Source organism: Canis lupus, chromosome 9 (assembly GCF_048164855.1).
Source record: "Canis lupus baileyi chromosome 9, mCanLup2.hap1, whole genome shotgun sequence".
NCBI lineage: Eukaryota > Metazoa > Chordata > Mammalia > Carnivora > Canidae > Canis > Canis lupus.
The window spans coordinates 11,692,692-11,714,317 of NC_132846.1; the positions used below are offsets into that span (position 1 = coordinate 11,692,692).

The window sequence follows — 21,626 nt, forward strand, 5'->3', positions numbered from 1 at the left end:
ACTGTTAATGATGAGAAGGGATCCTTTTAGGAGAAATAGAAATGTTCTAAAACTGGATTGTGGAAATGGTTGCACAACTCTGTAAACTCGCGGGAAAACATGCATTTTAGATTGAAAAGGGGTGGATTTTACGGTATATACATTATTGGTTATTCTTTGGACCAAAGTAAAACGCTACTCTTTGGACTAAATAAAGCTGTTTGAAAAAACAAACCAAAACGGTATCTTGCCGCCTCCCCTGGGTCTGGAGGTGGTTCCTAGGCTGCCCCGGAGGTCACTTGTCTGTCACAGTCCCTGTGAACTCCGCTTTCTCCCATTTCCACCTGTTGAAGGTCACCAGGACGAGCGAGGCCGCAGGACCAATCTGAGGCTCCGCGCAGTCACCGCAGCCCACAGGCCTGGGAACCCGGAGAGGCGCGGCAGGAGCCCTCGGGCCGGGGGCGGACGGGGCCAGCGCGGCGAGCCGCACCCGCTACAGGAAACGGAGCCCCGCGGGGGATCGCCGATTCCAGCCGGCACCAAGTCGGAAGGCTGGGTCCCTAAGGCCGAAAGAACGGCCGATCAGTTGACAGCGTCTCTAAGGACACGGGGCGCGCGTCTGCCAACCCCAGGGTGCTTTTACCGCAGGAGCAGGAACTGCGCTCCCACGGGAGCTCGAAGTTGGGAACTTCGCTCCCGAGGCCGCGTGGACCCGCCCCCTCCTCGCCGCCCCGCCCCCTCCCCGCGCGGAGCTCGTGCGCTCGGCGCCGCCCTTTATAGCGGCGGCGGGGTCCGCGCTCTCCGCACTCGGGCGCAGCCGGGCGGAGCCGACTCAGGTGCGCGCCCCTGGGCGTCCCGCGGGGGGCGAGCGGGTGCCGGACGCCTGCCTGTGCGAGGCTCTGCTCTCGTCGCAGCGGCTCTCGGCCGTGATCCGCTCCCCTGTCCCGGGCCGCGGCTGCACACCGATGCCGCGTTTGGCTCGACCTGCAGCCGGAGCGTCGCCTTCGGATAGGCGCCCTCTCCGGGGCAGCGGCCTCCGAGGCCACCTCTCCCCTCCGCCGCCCCTGGGTTTCCGGGGGTGCGGGCCCCGAGGGGGAGGGCGAGCGCAGGGAGGCGGGGACGAGGGGGCCCTCGGTTCCCGCGAGCCTCCCTCGCATGCTCCGTGTCTCGCAGGCCCTCGCAGCCCCTCGACCATGTCGGCAGCCTGGATCCCGGTCCTCGGCCTCGGTGGGTACGCGCCCCTCCCGACCCGCCCCCGCCGCACCGAGCGGGGTGGGGGCTGCAGCCAGCCTCGCGCTGTCCTCTTTCGCAGGTGTCTGTCTGCTGCTGCTGCTGCCGGAGCCTGCGGGCAGCGACGGAGCCGGTGAGTCGCGGGCTCCCGTGTCGGGCCAGCAGGACCGGGGCCGAGCGCGGGCGGGGCTGGGGGCGGCGGGCGGGAGCGCGCGCACGCCGAGCCCCGGGACTTGGCGGCGGGGCCCGCTCCGGAGGGCGCCCCGCTGGGAGCCGCTGCCCGGCGCACACCCCTCCGCACCCTCAGCGCGTCTGCTCCAGCTTAGCCACGTCTCCCACGCGAGGGGGCCCCGGTATCCGAGGGGGACGTTCTTCCCAAGACGCGGAGCAGGAAGCGTCCCCGAATCCACGGTCACATCGCGGGAGGCACCTGGCAAGCCGAGCATCGGCATCAAGATCAAGGCAGGGGAGTATCCTTGGGTCCCACCGACCGCGGTGTCAGGGAGAAGCCCCCCAGAACCCACTTCGGACTGACAGATTTGGAGCAGAAATAAGCAGGTTCAATTCGGATAAAAATGCTTCACTTCCTTGTTTCCTGTCCTGCAGGAGTTGGGCTGTGCGACCTGGGGCGAATTAACCCCATGGTTTTAATTTATGCACCTGTAAAAGGGGTGATTGAGCGACATGACATGTTTGTTTGTTTGTTTACATGACATTTTGTAAAGTGAAACATCTTTTTACTGGCTTCCTTAAATTAAGATATAATTTTAAGGCCCTGCATTTAGAGGAAAACTGGTATAAATGGTCCTCCAAAAGGAAAGGATGGGACCTTGAAAGTTTCGTGCGTGTCTATGAAAATGTCTTTCATTGGGGCACCTGTGTGGTTCAGTCAGTTAAATGTCCAACTCTTGATCTCAGCTCAGGTCTTTTTTTTTTTTTTAATTTTATTTTATTCATGAGAGACACACAGAGAGAGGCAGAGACATAGACAAAGGGAGGCAGATGTTCAACTACTGAGCCACCCAGGTGTCCCTCAGCTCAGATCTTGATCTCAGGATGGTGAGTTCAAACCCTGCTTTGGGCTGCATGCCCAGTGTGGAGCCTACTTAAAAAAGAAAAAAAAAAATGGAAAATGTTCCTCACAGGCTCAGCTCAGATTTAATATCTTTACCTTAGGCAACTGTGTCCAGTTTTTTTGTTTTGTTTTCTTGTTGTTTTTTCCAAATCCATTTATTAGTTCTTACTGTGCTGACAGCTGGCATCATTAATACTTTAACAAAACCACTTAAAATTAGCCAAATATCTAAGATAGTTACAGGTACAAAAGATATACAAGTGAAAACCATTTAAAAAGTAATAGATACCATAATTTGTATTTGACCATAACTCTATTGAGAAATGATTGTAAAATTAAAATCTTACAAAAACTGTACACCATATACGTTGAGTGATTTACATCTTAGAATATAAAGGCAGTCTTTCATTGTTACACATTTAGTGTCTCTGGTGGTTTGAGGAGAGAAACACCATGATACTTTGAACTTCTATGCTTTTCTCTTATTGACTGTTGTGCATGCTGTGGTGCTCTGAGGTAGGTCTGGTGAAGGTCCATGAGACATTATTATTATCAATTGCTCATTATTGCAATTGAGATTTTGTATTTCTAGAATGAATTAATAAATGGTGAATGACTAATATCATTTTCTAGTTCTATTTCTAATTATGTATTCCCAAACTGTTAAGAACTGAGAAAATTCTTCCAACAGGCTTTGTAGTGGTTGAGGACTAGATTAAATTGGACAACTGGTTTTTGGGTAGCTAAAATTTGGAATGGTGTGGAACCATACATACCTTAATATTCTTAAGAGGAAGTGTAGAAATTAGTAGGGAGATAAACCCCCAGTTCCCACCCCACTTTACTCCCCTCAAAATCCTAAGAATGTCATTACATGCCTTCCTTTCTCTTCAGTTCCCATTGCTATCACATGCTTTACCCGAGGACTGGACATCAGGAAAGAGAAAGCAGATGTCCTTTGCCCAGGAGGCTGCTCTCTTGAGGAATTCTCTGTGTTTGGGAACATAGTGTATGCGTCTGTATCAAGCATATGTGGTGCAGCTGTCCACAGGTAAGCTGAAACATGCCAAAGAGGAAGAAATCCAAGTGTGATGATATCCTTTCCCTTTTTAGCCAAATGGACATCCTCAGCTTCTTTCTTTTGATTCCAATATTGACCATAGAACATAGATACATTTTTAAGGTTTTTGTGGGTATCCTTGAAGCACCGGCTATACCAAGGAAGCTTTCTGACTAAAGGCAAATTTTATGACTTCTTGATAGCTAGATCCATGTGATTTTAGAAATTCCTAATCATGCAATATATTAGTGTTTTTACTGTGTGCTGGACATTGTTTTAACTTCCATGACAACCCTACAATTGTACAGAGTAGGTACAATTTTATTCAATTTTATAGTTGAGGAAATTGAACTCAGGAGTGTTGCCAACTATCTTGCCACTTTTAGCGAGTGCCAGAGCTGGAACTGAAAGCCCAGGTGTGCTTCCAGAGCCCATATTCATCACCCACTCTGCTATCTTGCAAGACTTTTTTTTTTTTTCCAAAGATTTATTCATGAGAGACACACACAGAGAGGCAGAGATACAGGCAGAGGAAGATGCAGCCTCCCGGTGAGGAGCCTGATGTGGGACTTGATCCTAGGACCCCGGGATCAGGACCTGAGCCAAAGGCAGACACTCAACCACTGAGTCACCCAGGTGCCCAAGACTTTTCTTTAAAATGAAGTCCAAGGACATAAAAGTACCTTAGAAAACTAAGAAAATTATTTGGTGCTATTAACTCTGAATCTCTGAGCTGTAGGGAACAGGATCCTACAGGTATGTTCCTATCAACATTTAAGAAGTTTGACAGCACAAAACCATTTTTCCCAGGCAGGTTTTGTACCTGTGCAAGCAAGTTTTTAAAAAGGCTGGCAGCATCCTTATATATCTTCCCTGATGAACTATTTTCTTGATTAATCAGAACATGGTTCTATAAGTCAGGTACTCCTGAAAAAGTGTGGGTACAATATCAGTTGTTTTTCTGTGTTGCAGGGGAGTAATCAGCAACTCAGGGGGACCTGTGCGAATATACAGCCTACCAGGTCGAGAAAACTATTCCTCAGTAGTTGCCAATGGCATTCAGTCTCAGACACTTTCCAGATGGTCTGCTTCTTTCACAGTGACAAGTAGGTACAATTATATTATTCTTACTTTTGTGTAAATATTGCCTCACCACCCCCCCCCAAAAAAAAAAGTTTTATGCTTTTCTTAATCCAACCTCTTAGACTCTGATGGAAAAGCCTGCAATCAAGACTCAAAGGAATCAACTAAAGGTTACAGTCAGGGGACTGGACAGGCAAAGACTCATTTAAGCTAAACTTGGCTGAATGAGGGAAGAATAATCTTGCTGTTAGAAGATTGCAGGAGAAACTTGTGTTGTCTGGGGTGCCTGGGTGGCTCAGTCAGTTAAGCATCTGACTCTTAATTTCAGCTCCAGTCCTGGTCTCAGGATCCTGAGTTCAAGCCCCATGTTGGGCTCCATGCTGGGTGTGGAGCCTACTTTAAAAAAGAAAAAAAGAAAAACAAACAAACAAACTTGCATTGTCTGTAATCAGAATTCCCTGACTTTTACCACGTAACACTGAATCAAAAAACTGGTGAATGAAAATGAATGTGCATTCATTTTTGGTGATCCTTTTAAGATCTGATTTAATACATAAGAACCCATTTTGGTTCTTTGAAACTAGCATGAAGCAAGTACTCATGCAATTGCCATCACTCAATTCTATTTATCATCGATTACATTTATCATCCTAGAGACCCCTAAATTAGATTCATTATGCTTTGATGGTAAAGAAAGAAGAGGAAAAAAAATAGTCTTTTCTTTATTTTAACAGAAGGAAAAAGTGGTACCCAGGAAGCCACAGGACAAGCCGTGTCCACAGCACGTCCACCAACAGGTATGAAATATGGAAGTTATTTCCTGGTCACCTGGCACAGCATTTGGAAATTAAAAATAAATTTATTGATAGCCTTCAAAAGGAAACTGATGTTATACACAAAACAGGGGTGCCTGGGTGGCTCAGTCAGCTAAGCATGAACCTCAGCTCAGGTCACGATCTCAAGGTTCCCCCACCCCCCCACCCCCGTTGAGTTTGCACTCAGCAGGAAGCCTGCTTCTTCCTCTCCCTCTGCCCCTCCCCTGCTCATGCTCTCTCTCTCTCTCACTCTCTCTTTCGCTTTCTCAAATAAGATTTTATTTATTTATTTGAGAGAGAGAGAGAGAGAGAAGGAAAGCAGACTCCCTGCTGAGCAGAGAGCCCAACATGCGGCTTGATCTGAGGATCTCCAGATCACGACCTGAGCCAAAGTCAGAGGTTTAAGTGACTGAACCACCCAGGTGCCCTCAAATAAAATCTTTAAAAAAAATTTTAAAGCTGACAAAACAAATATCTTAAGTTTCCTAGTGTATTACATAGAGAAACATTTTATATTTCAAATTCCTTTCCTTTTTCTATTTTCAGTTACAAACTCTGCTCCCAGACATTCTCTTGAAGTGCTATTTCTGTCTGATTAAATAAATCCCATGCCTAGAAACTGAACAAAGTAAAACTGGAACCTCCTAGTTGCCATATGAAAAAAAGTAATTAGTGTGTGTCCATTTTAACATATAGCCAGGGATCTCCTTTCCTAAGATTGTGGCAGTTTTAAAGTCAAATAAATTAGGAACATTAGAATCTAACTCTAGTTTCCAGTCCTGCCTCAACTGTGGGTTTGAGATATCAAGTCCTGGATTAGTGGCATATCAAATATATAGGCCTACAACAGTTCTGACTTGTTTCTTTGCTGGGACATTGCTTCCCCATCCAGAAAATTGTGAGAAAAAAAATGTTTTTAGGAAATAAATTTTTTAAAAACAAGTATTTTAAAGAATGATACTCCTTTGTCATTAGCTTTTCCCCATGTGGACTTCTTGCTATGAAACTGTCTTCCTTTTACTAATGCCAAGGGCTTCCTTTGTTTCAGGTAAACGACTGAAGAAAACACCTGAGAAGAAAACTGGCAATAAAGGTAAGAGTCCATATATCCATTGAGGAAAATAACATTCTCTCCCCTTTCCTCCCTCCTCTTGTAACTGCTAACAGAAAGACTTGTTTGGGTATTTACAGACTGTAAAGCAGACATTGCATTTCTGATTGATGGAAGTTTCAATATTGGGCAGCGCCGATTTAATCTACAGAAGAATTTTGTTGGCAAAGTGGCTCTAATGTTGGGAATTGGAACAGAAGGACCACATGTGGGCCTTGTTCAAGCCAGGTACCAATCTTATTAAAGTGGGTGGAAACTTGATGATAAATGATCAATCCTTTTAGTGGATACATGCGTTTTAGTTCAATATACACATACTGAGTTGTGGACAGTCTGAGTTCCCATACTATAAATAAAGGATTTAAGATTGCCTAAGCAGACTAGGTAAGTCTAAGTGCTTCCTTTCTGGAATAAAAAGATTGAGAATTATATGCTATTTGAAGACCAGAAGGTAGACTAAAAGGTTTTGTTGCTCATACTAATTACCTCTGTACATACATTCTGCTCAATTCCCAATTCCTCTTTGCCAAAAAAACTAATAGGTCTATTCCTCCTCCCTATTCTGTCATTCTTTTAAACATTTCCCATAGTTCCTTGGAGATCTGAAGCTCAACCTCTTAAATTTTATTCATTTAAAAATAATGTTGATGGCTTTTAGGATTATAATATGCTCACTCTAGAAAGCTTGAAAAACATGTAGAGCACAAGAAAGAAAACCAATTTCCCAAATATGCCCCTCAGAGATAATCACTATAAAATGTTTTATAACCCCCTTTATTTTAAAAAATATTTTATTCATTTATTTGAGAGAGAGAGAGAGAGAGAGAGAGAGAATGACTGGAGGGAAGGTTGTAGGGAGAGGGAGAAGCAGACTCCCCACTAAGCAGGGAGACTGACATGGGGCTCAATTCCAAGACCCTGGGATCATGACTTGAGCTGAAGGCAGCTCTTAAGCCACTGATTAATCTTTTGTACCTGTGTGTATAATTGAAGTATAGTTGACACACAATGTTACATTAAATTCAGGTGTACAGCATAGTGATTCAACATTTCTATATGTTACTCTATGCTTACTGTAAGTGTAGCTACCATTTGTCTCCATAGGATGCTATTACATGCAAATGACTACATTCTTTATGCTGTATATTTTATTTCACAGCTGGAAGCCTGCAACTCCCACTCTTCCTCACCCATTTTGCCTGTCCCCTACCCTTCTACATATGTGTGTTGCTTTTTCAAAAGCTCCAACTAAAAAAATATCTCATGTCCTATTTTTTCATCCCTTAGTATTTTGAGCATTTTACCAGATGACAACTACTTTTCAAAAAATGATGTTTGGGGTGCCTGGGTGTCTCAGTCAGTTAAGCAACTGACTCTTGATTTCAGCTCAGGTCATGCATGATCTCAGAGTCGTGAGATCCAGCCCCATGTGGGCCCCGTGCTGGGTGTGGAGCCTACTTAAGATTCTCTCTCTCCCTGCCCCACCTCCCCTACCCAACTACTCACCCCCGCTCATGCACACACTCTTAAAAAAAAGTTTTATAATGTTCCTTTGCGTGATTATTTGCTTAACCATTGTTTTTTTTAACCATTACATATTACATTGTGATTAACATCCTTATGTCATCTTTGTGCCATCTTTGATTAGTTCATTAGACTAGATTCCTAAAAGTGAGATTTGTATCAAAAGGTTCTGACATTTTTAAGACTTCTGATACAAAGTTAAATTGCTTTCTAGAAAGCTGATCCAGTTTAAACTGCTATCAGCAGTGTGTGAGTGTAGCACCAGTATAACAAATATTAATGTCTATTTCATTTGTTCTTATTTTTTACAACTGGTTCTTAATTTAGATAGATTTTTTTGGTATGAGAATTTAACTTTGTTTTCTACATAATTTAACCATTTTCCCACACCTTTAAAACAAATGAGCTTCTTATTCCATTGATTTATCAATTTTATATACAAGTTTAGGCAAGTCAGTTTCCTTGATCTATAAGCCAATTTTACATATTTTCTACAATGCTTTGATAATTGTAGCTTTAGTGTCATTTTAACATCCCAGGGGGCAAATTCCCCTCAGTACCTTTCTTCTTAATTTTTTTTTCCTTGCACTTTGTATCCAATTCTTTTTCAAAACGAAAGCTACACTATCTTGTAGTCTCAAAGACAAGCTTCTCTATAAACTTCTTGGCTTATAGTTTTCATATTTTAGGAAAAACACCAAAATAAACTATATCAAGAGTTTATATTTAGGCAGAAAAACAGAACATATCATTAAGGATGCAAAAACAAGACTAAATCTCATCCACAATTTAGATAGTTGAAAAGTGACCATTAAAATGAAAAGGTTGGGCAGCCTCAGTGGCGCAGCGGTTTAGCACCACTTGCAGCCCACGGTGTGATCCTGGAGACCCTTGATCAAGTCCCACATCGGGCTCTCTGCATGGGGCCTGCTTCTCCCTCTGCCTGTATCTCTGCCTCTCATTCTCTGTGTTTCTATGAATAAATAAATAAAATCTTTAAAAAAATAAAAATAAAATAAAATGAAAAGGTTATCAACCCATAATATCTGATTTTGTGACCTAGCATTCCACCAGATATACAGAAATACAACCAGTGCTATACTTGTCCCTCAAAATTCTTGACTTCGTGGCAACTGATAATACTGAGATCTTAAAATGTTGCACTTAATGAAATACTGACTTATCTAAAAACTAAACACAACAAATGGTGCTTTAACTGTTTTTACTCAGCATGGTCTCTAAAGAACAGTGATAAAAATGAGCTGAAATCCTTTTACTATTAAAATGGAAAATCCCTGGGGCACCTGGGTGGCTCAGTGGTTGAGCATCTGCCTTTGGCTCCGGTTGTGATCCTGGGGTCCTGGAATCGAGTCCCACATCAGGCTCCTCCCAGGGAGCCTGCTTCTCTCTGTGCCTCTCTCTGTGTGTCTCTGATGACTAAATAAAATCTAAAATAAATAAACTCCCAGATCTTATAATATACATTAGGATTGATGTCAGTATCATTATAACAGAAATATTGTAATACTTCACAGTTTTATTTTCTTGTACCTTCTCAATTTTAAAATGTTAATCCCAGTGTCCTTGACATTGCCTCTCTTCTGACCAGAAACCTGATTATTTTATAGACCGACACTGTTGAGTACTTCCAGAGTCTCGCACTGGAACAGACCTAGCCTCACACCCAGCCTCCTTCCAACTCTCTGCTGCCCAACTCTGCAGATTTCCATGAAGTGGTGCTCTGGGCCAGGCCTGTTTTCAGGGGCACCATATAGTTTAGGCATGGACTCTGGAACCAGACAAACCTGAATATGAAGTGCAGCTATGTTTTGTTGGACAAGTTACCTAAATGTTCTGAGCCTCAGTTTCGTCATTTATGTAGTAAGGATAATAGTTTCTGCCTTGTGAAGTTATAATGAAATGATATATGTAATATGTATTTAGCATATTACCCAGAATAAAATAAACCCTCAAGGTAGCAATGGTTTTTGGTACATTTCTGCAAGAGGCCTTAAAATTCAAATGAGGAGGCAATACCTTAATTGACTGTATACTACAGAATTAAGAAACTTAGGCATTGTCTGATTTATAGATTTTTTTCTAAGGTATATAATGTTGCTTGTTTTAGCTTTCCAGTTCTCCCTAGGTAACATTTTTTCATTTTTCCACTTAGTGAACATCCCAAAATAGAATTTTACTTGAAAAACTTTACATCACCCAAAGATGTTTTGTTTGCCATAAAGGAAGTGGGTTTCAGAGGGGGTAATTCCAATACAGGTAAGTAGACTTTGGCATCTGGGATGTAATAGAGGAGAGGGTTATGAGTGATCAGACATGCAGAACAGCATTAGGCTATTTTATATAAGCAGATGTGAAACTCTTCCTCCTGACACTGAAATCTTGACTAGGTTTGTACTTGATCATCTAAGATACTCAATTTATAATGGAAAATATACCAAAGTGCTCATTAATAGTGCTGTTTAAAACACAAAAAAAGAATTGTGCTTTATTATCCTTATATTGGGTAGGACAGATAGCCGCTTTAGAGAAGGCCCTGTTCAGCATGTTAAAAAGAAGCAAAGATCAACAGACTGATTTAATAAATGCAGAAAGAGCTAGAGTAGCACTATAGACCCTCTGAAGGGACATTTCTTGTTCTGAGTCTTTAGTGGTACTAGTCAGTCATTAAGGGGATAGATAGCAAAAGTACAGTAGTGGGAGTCAGTTGTGTTTCTGACTGATGATTGATGTACGGTAAGGAAACATAAGGCTTCTGGGAGGTGATGGGGGAAGTAATGTGGGTTGTGAAGCCAAAAAAAAAAAAAAAAAAAAGCCTCATGGATAAACTTTCCCATCTATTAGAGAACTAAGTTCTATGTAAGTTAAATTCTTAAACTTTTGGTGGCTTCAAGTTGGTACGGGGAAATAGAGATATCATTTGAACAGTGGTGCTGTTCCAGCTTACTTCTTTTTCAAACCTAGGAAAAGCCTTGAAGCATACTGCCCAGAAATTCTTCACAGCCGACACTGGAGTAAGAAGAGGGATCCCCAAAGTGGTGGTGGTATTTATTGATGGCTGGCCTTCTGATGACATTGAGGAAGCAGGCATTGTGGCCAGAGAATTTGGTGTCAATGTATTTATAGTTTCTGTGGCCAAGCCTATCCCTGAGGAGCTGGGGATGGTTCAGGATGTTGCGTTTATTGACAAGGTAAGGAGGTGAAGGTGTCTTATGTTACAGTAGTGATTTAGTTTTGGGCCTCAAGGCATAGTGCTGACTGGCCCTTACCTGGATTAACTTTGAACAGTCAAGATAGAAACATTAAAAAAAAAAACTATAAAAACATTCTATAATTTTTAAGAAGAAATAATTTTATGTCTCACCCATAGGCTGTCTGTCGGAATAATGGCTTCTTCTCTTACCACATGCCTAATTGGTTTGGCACCACAAAATATGTAAAGCCTCTGGTACAGAAACTCTGCAGTCATGAGCAAATGATGTGCAGCAAGACCTGTTACAACTCAGTGAACATTGCCTTTCTAATTGATGGCTCTAGCAGTGTTGGAGACAGTAATTTTCACCTCATGCTTGAATTTGTTTCCAACATAGCCAAGACTTTTGAAATCTCAGACATTGGTGCCAAGATAGCTGCTGTACAGTTCACCTATGATCAGCGCACAGAATTCAGTTTCACTGATTATAGCACCAAAGAGAATGTCCTAGCTGTTATCAGAAACATTCGCTACATGAGTGGTGGAACAGCTACAGGTGATGCCATCTCCTTCACGGTTAGAAATGTGTTTGGTCCCGTGAGGGATAGCCCCAACAAGAACTTCCTGGTAATTGTCACAGATGGACAGTCCTATGATGATGTTCGAGGTCCTGCTGCTGCTGCACATGATGCAGGTAAGGTTCTTGTCCTTTGGGTAGGGAACGGAGGGGTTCTGTAAGTTTTGTAAATATAAACTTAGACATTTATTTTATTGAACAAACACATTATGGTATTGTTCAAAGAGCTTTACCCAGTATTAGCTGACTTGTCAAACCAGCCCTATGAATCTCATTATATGGACAAAGAAACAAATTTCCTCAAAACCACATAGCTAGCAAGTGGTGAGTATTCAAACCCAGGCAGTATGTATTATTGGGAGAATTGCCATGAGAATCATGTCATATGTCATGGAAACATGTTACAAGTGCTTATGTTTGACTCAAACTTGGAATATGTCCCCCCAAAATCAGTTTATCATAATTTACCATGAATCTATTTGATAATTAATCCTTTTTTTTAGTAGTTTTGAGTCTGGCATGAATTTTCTTAGATGATAAGGTCACCAGTAGACTTTAATTCTATTCCATCTAAATTTCCTTTTAACTTTTTCTTCTTGAGATAATAAAAACACACTCTGCTGTTGTAAAAGGGTATAAAGAGGTCTTCTTTCTCCCTTACCCCAACCTTAATATTACTTTTGGCAAAGCCCACTTTTTCCTGAAAATATTAGCATAATGTGTTGCTGAGATCAAATAGGGCAACAAAAAGCTAGCATTCCCTTTCCAGGGATGAAACCGAGTGATTGCAGTCCAATAATACCTAAAAAGCAAAACGCTAACTTGGGAGAGGGGAATTAACAGCCTTGCGTTTTTCTATACTCCTACATACGTTCTTTTCCCTATTTAGTTCCCAATGACTTCACCTTTTTCCTTTGATACTTATTAGCACGTTTTAATGCACTTACATACTTTTTTTTTCACTTATGTACTTTTATATAGGTGGAATACTGTCATTTAGCGGGTAGAGAACTGATACATGCCATTTAAGCTATACATTGGCTTATTTGTATACATCTGGGTTATTTTATACATCAGCAGCTAATCCAGATCAAAGACCTGTTTGCTATCATTCTTAAAAATGTAGCTTACAGGAGCACCTGGGAAGCTCAGTCGGTTAAGTCAGCAACTCTTGTTTTCGGCTCAGGTCATGATCTCAGTTATAGGATCAAGCCCCACAAGGGGCTGCGCGTTCCACGGGGAGTCTGCTTGAGGGTTTTTCTCCCTCTGCCCTTCTCCCCATTTGTGCATACACTGTGTCACTCGCTCTTGTAAATTTTTAAAAATATAATTGCTTACTGAACTAATTTTTGGTTAGCAGGCTTAGATTTATGCTGAATTAAATGAACTAGATTAACTCAAATATATCTTCCCTATGCAATTAGTTGAACTTCAGAGGGTTGGGGCACACCATTTTCATGAAAATTATCCTTTAGTGATCATGAGGTCAAAGTTAACAAAAGCCAGAATACAAGATAGGCTTACAGAGCTAGGCCCTAATTTTTTTTTTTAAGCCATAATTATATATTGGGTCTGAGCTAATGATTCTGAGCTTGAATTCAATCTACAAGTAAGGAAAACTGGGGAGAACTTTATTTCTGTTAGGGGAGAGGAGTATTGACTGGGTGATAAACCAGAAATTGTTTCAAGGAGCTTTTATATAAACTAAACCTGATTTATATCTTAAATATTCACAACTCTGAGCACTGAATACCACTAGAAGGGGGATGAAGTCTTAAATAGAAGAGAAACACTCTATAGGGAATTTCACCCAAAAGAAAAGATGGCAGAGTACATGAAGAATCTGCTAAAAAACTACCACACTTGGGATGACAAACCAATGCTTAGTTATCACCCTAACCAAAACATAGTCGAGTAAAAGCCTTCTTTCTATATAGCACATGGGAACGCAGATATTATGCCTCAGTGTATAACTAGGATAAATTATTCCAGCTTCACCTTTCTCTTTGACTGCTTTTATCACTAGATTTTTGCTTTGGGATTAGGGGTTAGACACTGACTGACTACTGGCAAATTTGCCAATATAACCTACACATCCAAATGGAAGAAGGTTCTCATTATTCACAGAAGCCTAGTTGCCATCCCTGACAATGCAATAGCCTTAGAAAACTTCCATTTATGTATCCCAAATTTTGTGCCATTCTTTCATGCAGTTACATTGTCTATAACTCCAGTAAAATGATTAACTGGAGGACAGGTAGCCCATTCTCAGGAAGTTTTCACCATTTCACTAAGAATGTTATTGTAGTTTATTTATGAGACACAGAGAGAGAGGCAGACATAGGCAGAGGGAGAAGCAGGCTCCCTCTGGGGAACCCAATGCAGGACTCTATCCCAGGACCCTGGGATCATGACCTGAGCCAAAGGCAGACACCCAACTACTGAGTCACCCAGGTGCCCCTATTGTAGTTTTTTAAAAATTTTATTTATTTATTTATGAGACACACACACATAGAGAGAGAGAGAGAGAGAGAGAGAGAGGCAGAGACACAGCAGAGGGAGAAGCAGGCTCCATGCAGGAAGCCTGACGTGGGACTCGATCCTGGGTCTCCAGGATCACACCCTGGGCTGCAGGTGGCGCTAAGCCACTGAGCCACCCGGGCTGCCCATGTAGTTTTTTTTTTAAAGATGTTTTTCAGGGTATCAAAAACTTGCCAGTGATCATGTGATTCATCTGTTAATATGGTAAATTATATTTATATATGGCAAAGCTTGTTTTTGACCCAACTGTTTAGCCATTCTCATCTCAATGACTGTTAAAGCCTACCTAACCACTTGGTGGAGATTGTTTTTTGGACATTACAGAGTTTCCTCTACCATTATGAACTAATTCATGAAAAATATTTACACCTGATTTTATATAGAAGCTGGAACTTGATTTTACTTCACTTAAAAATATTTTCATTGTAGGTATCACCATCTTCTCTGTTGGTGTGGCTTGGGCACCTTTGGATGACCTGAAAGATATGGCCTCTAAACCAAAGGAGTCACATGCTTTCTTCACAAGGGAATTCACAGGATTAGAACCAATTGTTTCCGATGTCATCAGAGGCATTTGTAGAGATTTCTTGGAATCCCAGCAATAATGGTGACAATTTGGCAACTGAAAGAAAAAGTGCAAGAAGATAGAAAATGTCATTTTCTCATAATACCAAAATACTATATAGCATACTAGGATCAGATGCAAAACTCTTATATTAAAAATGCCAACAGCTATTTTAAGCAAATAAGCATTCATTTAAAGCTACAACCTTCTGACAATTTAGAATTGTTAAACACTCTGCCAAGGCTTCATAATCATGACCCTTAGAAACTCAGGAAAGAGGAGATATCATGCATCTAAATCTTAATAATTCTAAAATGCAAATTAAATGTAGAGATGCAAAATCCATAGTTCAATAAGACTATGATGCTCAGAACAAAAGCAACATTCCTTCTCTAATCATTCTGTATTAAATAGGGAAAATTAAATAGTTCTTTAATTCAGTTTAAATGTTAAATATTTTGCCCCAATAGATGTCTTAAAACATTGTTACTTAATATATTAAAAAAGTTATAATTATGAAATGGAAGGGAATTAAGTATCATTTCCTTTGTAGTGTATTTTCATAATAGCATAACTGATATATCACACTGAACAAGATAACAGGAATGCTTGGTATTTTTCTATTTATAACCTTAATTTTATATGTGTATAGATATATTTGGCTTATACTCTAAAAGTCATCCATGTGCTGAAAAGAAAGCTAAGTTGGTAAAATTTTACTTACTACTTGTAAACATTTGGCTCTGAGGAAAAACATTAAAGGTAGAACTGCAGGAAAAAATATTATAGTCTGACTTATTTAAGCAATAAAACTGTTAGTGACTATTATTCTAAGCTGCTTTACTTTTATTATTCCAAGTATCTATTGCTGGGACATGTGAAAAATCCTGTATTCACTATTTAATGCAGAAAGACCAATTCTGAATTTTTTCTTAAATTTATTCAGTTACTTATTGAATGTCTACTGTTCTAGGCATTCTACACAGCCATGACTAAGTTAAACAGCATGAGATGCTTTTGGTTAGTTCAACAAAAATGTTCTTTAATATTATTTAACATGATTAAATATGCTTGTTAGTTCTTGAAAAGGGAACTCCCTTAATATAACTAACTATTGTTACCTCACCAAGAGCTTTCCCTTCAGATAGAGAGAAGAGGTATTGTTATCCCATCTGGCTTATCTTCTCTACAGAGAGGACCTTTCCTCTCCCACATCCACCTGTGCACACTGTCTCCCTTCACATATACACTGATCCTATCTGAAACAATTTACAAGTTGATCTTAAAAAGGTGTTAACTGATTTAGAATTAACACGTGTACTCCACTAAACTTTTTTTTAAAGATTTTATTTATTAATGAGAGACCAGAGAGAGAGAGGTAGAGACACAGGGAGAGGGAGAAGCAGGCTCCATGAAAGGAGTCCAATGTGGGACTTGATCCCTGGTCTCCAGGATCCCGCCCTGGGCTGAAGGCAGTACTAAACCACTGAACCACCTGGGCTGCCCTCCATTAAATCTTTTGAGTCTAACAAACAATTTTACAGGCTGTGTAAAACAAATGGAAGGGCCATATATTGGAAAGGCCGAAATGGTCTTTAACACAACATAAAAATTTGACAAAATGGGGTATGGGAAGACAATAAACTGGGGCCCAAATAAGAATGATTCATGTCACAAGAAGAATTTTCATTAAGCAAAAATGGGCTTAACGTTTTCCCTCAATAAACAGATCACAAATTCTTAGCTGAGAATGCCACTCCCTGAAAAATTAGTTCAAGATTAAGGAAATTTTAATTAATGAAAAACTAAGCTTAAATGAAAACCCAGCCTCCAAACATCAAAAGCATTTTTAAAGGAGGTAATTTCATAAAGGACAAAGTCCTGAGGCATCTGAGGAACCAGGGAGACTACCACTCTGATTGACTTAAAGAGCACTAGGAGCAGAAACGACCACTTTATTAAGTTACCATCAATTATTTTGTGTAAGTAAATAAGATAAAGTATTACCAAAAATGAATAAAAGAGGATTTTTAAAAAGATGTATTTGTATTACAATCCAACTTTAGCAGGCATGCCTAAATTTCAAATATGCTAGGCTATTTATAACACTTAATGTGTTAAATAAGATGCTCCTCGTTAGTGGTATCAACTTAAATTGATATGTGAGAAGAGTACATGAAAATAAAGTATGAAAAAGAATGATTAAATATTGATAAAGTCATATTAAAGTTTGTATATAAAAATATTCTTAAACTTTACAAACCACCATTTCATAATTAAATGAATCTACATAATTCCTCATTAAGTCACAAATGGGAGCATGCAAAATGAGACTTGGTTTTTGCATCCTGTAGTCTCTTCCAAATGCTTAACAGAGAAAAATACAACCAAAGAGAAAAATAAACATATATACTAATTTTTATTCATTTCAGTTTTAATACATCCCAAGAGGTGAACGTGTATGTACTGCAATGATGATAATCACATTTCAGTTAAACAGTAATGCACTGGTTTTGAATAGCTGCCAGAAACCACATTAGCTTTGGAAAAAACTGTTATTTCCAAAACCAAGAAGAAAATATGCCTCTTATTTTGTTCATTAAGTTGAAGTTTCAGAAAACAAAAAAATCTACTTTAAGGAAACTTCTGAAAAATTTTAGTGTTTCACCAGCAATGACTAAAATTGACACTAGGATTTTTATGGTAGAAGACACAATTTCTCAATGTATACACAATGTAATTATTTTTTGCAGTAGGCAAACAGAATTCTGTCATGTAAATTTTTTAATGTTAACTTCTAATTCCATTTGAAATATTCTTCAAAGAAAAAGGATATTACCTTGTTGAAGGAAAAAGTTTCAAGATACTAATACCTAATATCATTTATATAGACAGCTTTTAATTAATGAGTAATCCAGTTTATTCTCTGCTTTGCTTTTTTGTGGAAACAGGTATGGCTAGATAGGAATGACAACACTATTAACTGAAATCCAGATTTAATAAAGTAATAGAATGTTTAAGGAAACAATTTAAAACTGGATCTCCGCTTTTTCTTTTCTTTTCTTTTTTTTTTTTTTTGGTTACTGTGAATTATTTGATTTTAATAGAAGATTTTTTAAAATTCCCAAATGGGATGAAATACTTAGAAAGTCATTCTTACTAGTGTTGACTGTTCTAATCTTATTAAGAGTCTCAACAAGCAATACAAAGTTTAACAAAACAGCATAAAAATGAAGGACTCATTGAAAAATCATCTCCATTTCCTAGTTTAATGATGGAGAGCAAAGTATTGCACTTTATTATTCAACACAAAATAATGTAGCCAACAGTAACATACAGGTACACAATTTAATATTTATTATATGCATTTTATATACATTATTTTTCAACAGCTGTACGTTTGCTATGTGGTACAATCTTAAAAATTTGCTGATTCATAGTTTGTAAAACAAAAACCTTACAAAACTCATCAAAACTCGCAAACTGATCAGAAAAGTTTTTGGAAGACTAGAAAAAATACTTTATTGTCTTAATCATGCATTACACAAACAAAATCTTTAGTTACACCATAAAATTAAGCACATCTGAAAAAATAAAACAGGGATAACTAGTCCAAACACAGCAAATTTCTGTATCCTGATTCAACTATTTTTGTATCCTATTTGTAATGCAAATAAAATTTTACTCCAAATATTTTTAAACAAGATAGTTTTTGTTTGGAATCATGGTAAACCAAGTTATGCATCTGGGGGAAATCACCTTGATTTGTAACTTAAACTATAAAATATTCCATTTTTAGTCTATTTTAGACTATTCAAAGAGTCCCAAAATAGATATACAGGTTTCTTTAGCACATTAATAAAAGGATATAAAGACCAACAAAAAGTGAAATAAATAATAGGCTATTAGCAAGATGGATAATCCTTGATAAATAAACTTGTAAATACAGTAAGATGTACAAAATATCACATAGTGATAGGATGCCAAGATTAGTTCGTTTTTTTTCTTTTTAAAGAGTTCATTTGGAGTACTAAACCCCACTGTTTCATTTTAATACACTTAATAGTCCTTGGTTTATATGAAGACAATTATGTGATGATGAAGGTGATTTAGCATCTTTATGGAAGGACTTAGCTGAGCTGTATTAGGCAAAAGAAGGAAAAAGTGTGGTTACACGGCAGCGGGTCAGTGAGATCTCTGTGTTTTAGGGTTGTATAATGCAGAAAAACTTCAATACAATCTTGAGCACTGTTGTGACAGGCTAAATATATAAAAAGACTTATAAAAACTAGAATTTTATCCAAACATTTTGTGCAACTAATGCTAAAATATTTTAAGTTAAATTTTCTTTTTTTTTTAAAGCAAAATAAGTTTAAAAGGGAATCTGTGGCATTCAACTGATAAACAGAAAATCACTAAGAGATGAAAAAAAGCTACTCTTGGAGCTCACTTCCCCCCCAACAAGAGCACCACATTCCTAACCCTAAGGCAGCACACAGAGTCCAAAATAAAAGTCTTTTGTGTAAGATCAGACTCCACATTGGCTTAAAGATACCTAAAAAACAGACATACGCTCAGTTCATATCCAGTACAGGCCACAATTAATGGAGTCCTTTTTTATTTGTCCCACGAGATACAGTAATTACAATTAAATTAATGAGCCTGACATTAAGATGTGATTTCCATCAATTTATGCCTGCCTTGAATAGCCTTCACCAGGCAGATCACACGTAGTGTCATATCAGTAACCTTTCTGATGGCAGTGATGCAGACCCTCTTTCTGTTCAAGCAAATCTGTTGTTAAGATGTGAGTTTTTGTTGGTTCACACAAATACTTTGGCAAGGGCATCAGCCCCTGCACTGGCAATATATGCTTTTGATGGATGGAAAGCTACATCATAAATCGATTCATCTAATTTCTTCCTATGTGCTGTTATTTCTTGCACACATGTCTTGCTGTCCAAATTCCACAATCTAATAGAACAGTCATGGCCTGTAATAAAAGAACAAATAAAGTATATTATTGAGGAACAATTCTTTTAATAAAGCTTGTGGCAGTACAGAAGTTCAGACTTACTTCCAGACATCAGATAGATTCCATTAGGATCTACTGCTAAACTTGTAACAGCATCCAAATGAGCTACCATAGAATGGATCATTTTACCTAAACAAAACATAACAGAAGATAAAGTTTTCACAAACAGTTAATAACTTGTGAGATCAGAAACCATAATATAGCATCAACATAAAATAGACAATCACTACAGCAATATATTTTTTACTGTGGTAAAATACACATAACATAAAATTTACCATTTTAACCATTTGGGAAGGTATCATTCAGTGGCTTTTAGAACATTCGCAGTGATATGCAACCATCACCATTATCCAGTTCAGAACATTTTCATCACTGCAAAAGGAAACCCGTACCCATTAAGCAGTCACTCCCTATTTCTCCCCTCCCCCAAAGTCCCTGGTTCCCACTAATTTGCTTTCTTTCTCTTGTGATTTGGCCTATTCTGAATGTTTCATACAGTTGCAATCACACAATAACAAGTGGCTTTTTGTGTCTGCCTTCTATCACTTAAAGGTTCCAACGTTTGCCCAGTATACAGGCATACCTTGTTTTATTGCACTTCACAGATATTGCCGTTTTTTACCAACTGAAGATCTATGGCAACCCTGTGTTGAACAAATCTATTGGTGCCATTTTCCAATAGCACTTGCTCACTTTGTGTCTCTGTCACGTTCTGGCAATTCTTGCAAAATTGCAAACCTTTTCAATTTTATTTTATTTGTTATAGTGATCTGGGATGACTGCTTCCAAATTGGTGAAAGCTCAGCAATGGTTAGCATTTTTTTGCAATAAGTATTCTTTAATTAAGGTATGTACATTGTTTTTTTAGATATAACGCTACTGCACACTTAGTAGACAACAATATGGTGTAAACATGACTTTTATATGCACTGAGAAACCAAAATTCATTTGACTCACTTTAAATGCCAAATGAGCTTTACTGCAGTGGTATGAAACTGAACCCACAGAGGTACGCCTGTAATAATTTTTTAAAGAGAATTTTAATTCTAATGCAGAACTTTCCCAGTTATTCCTAAAAAAAAGACATCTGTGTGACATGAATCTGACAGTACCTGGTAGACAGTGGAAAGCATAATGACTGTATGGTTACATCAAAGGCTTAAGATTTATAGTTGGAACTAAACTTAAAACAGAAAAAAATCTTTCTCATTAGGATGTAAAGATTATACAGGATTATTGATAAATAAATCACTAGAGGATATAACCCTAGCTAAAGATTCTACTATAATTAAATTCATTTACCCTTTGAAATCTCAATCATTTTATACATTAGAAACAAGAAAGAGGGGCAGCGCCACTGGCCCAGCGGTTTAGCACCGCCTTCGGCCTGGGGTATGATCCTGGGGACCCGGATCGAGTCCCACGTCGGGCTCCCTGCATGGAGCCTGCTTCTCCCTCTGCCTGTGTCTCTGCCTCTCTCTCTGTGTGTCTTTCATGAATAAATAAATAAAATCTTTAAAAAAAAAAAAAAAAGAAAGAGGAGAGGGGTGAGAAATTATTCTGGATTTCCCCATACAGTAGCAAAAATGCTACAATGGAAAATGGGATTTAATGGATATCTTCACTGAAGATTTGGGAAGAAAATGGGATTCAATGGCAAGTTAAAATTTAAAAACAAGTTATGAATACAAAGTTGTGTTGCATAAGTACCTTGGGGACAAGAGGATTAGCCTCTGCACTGGCAATATATGCCTTTGATGGCTGGAAAGCAGTATCAAAAATTGATTCATCCAAGAAGGAATAAAATAGCAAATACT

General features: G+C 39.1%; 2 protein-coding genes across 8 annotated transcripts in view; one reads left to right on the forward strand and one right to left on the reverse strand.

Annotated features, from left to right (window-relative positions):
* The first annotated feature begins 720 nt into the window (after positions 1 to 720).
* On the forward strand, positions 721 to 19,050 carry COCH (cochlin). Its single transcript, XM_072838143.1, has 12 exons — positions 721 to 815; positions 1,153 to 1,206; positions 1,292 to 1,342; positions 3,179 to 3,335; positions 4,317 to 4,450; positions 5,162 to 5,224; positions 6,291 to 6,335; positions 6,434 to 6,581; positions 10,051 to 10,154; positions 10,860 to 11,086; positions 11,266 to 11,782; positions 14,636 to 19,050. Exons 2-12 carry the CDS (start codon positions 1,173 to 1,175, stop codon positions 14,809 to 14,811), a joined length of 1,656 nt encoding a protein of 551 aa, XP_072694244.1. The 5' UTR covers positions 721 to 815; positions 1,153 to 1,172; the 3' UTR covers positions 14,812 to 19,050.
* STRN3 (striatin 3) overlaps positions 18,106 to 21,626 on the reverse strand; it is a 112,174-nt gene continuing 108,653 nt past the window's right edge. For 6 of the 7 annotated variants that reach the window (XM_072838141.1, XM_072838137.1, XM_072838138.1 and 3 more), the window contains 2 exons: positions 19,849 to 19,935; positions 18,106 to 19,764 (listed from right to left, as the gene is read on the reverse strand). In XM_072838141.1, coding sequence (XP_072694242.1) covers positions 19,595 to 19,764; positions 19,849 to 19,935 — 257 coding nt within the window. In that variant the 3' untranslated portion in view covers positions 18,106 to 19,594. Of the gene's footprint in view, positions 19,765 to 19,848; positions 19,936 to 20,084; positions 20,182 to 21,626 lie in introns of all 7 variants that reach the window. The other variant, XR_012036403.1, reaches the window with a different exon arrangement.

What these genes read in the sequence shown, in the direction of transcription:
- COCH (XM_072838143.1), top strand. Translation starts at nt 1,173, where the DNA reads ATGTCGGCAGCCTGGATCCCGGTCCTCGGCCTCG. An exon ending in GATCCCGGTCCTCGGCCTCG is followed by an intron (nt 1,207 to 1,291) that starts GTGGGTACGCGC and finishes CCTCTTTCGCAG; the next exon opens with GTGTCTGTCTGCTGCTGCTG. An exon ending in ATGTTGCGTTTATTGACAAG is followed by an intron (nt 11,087 to 11,265) that starts GTAAGGAGGTGA and finishes TCTCACCCATAG; the next exon opens with GCTGTCTGTCGGAATAATGG.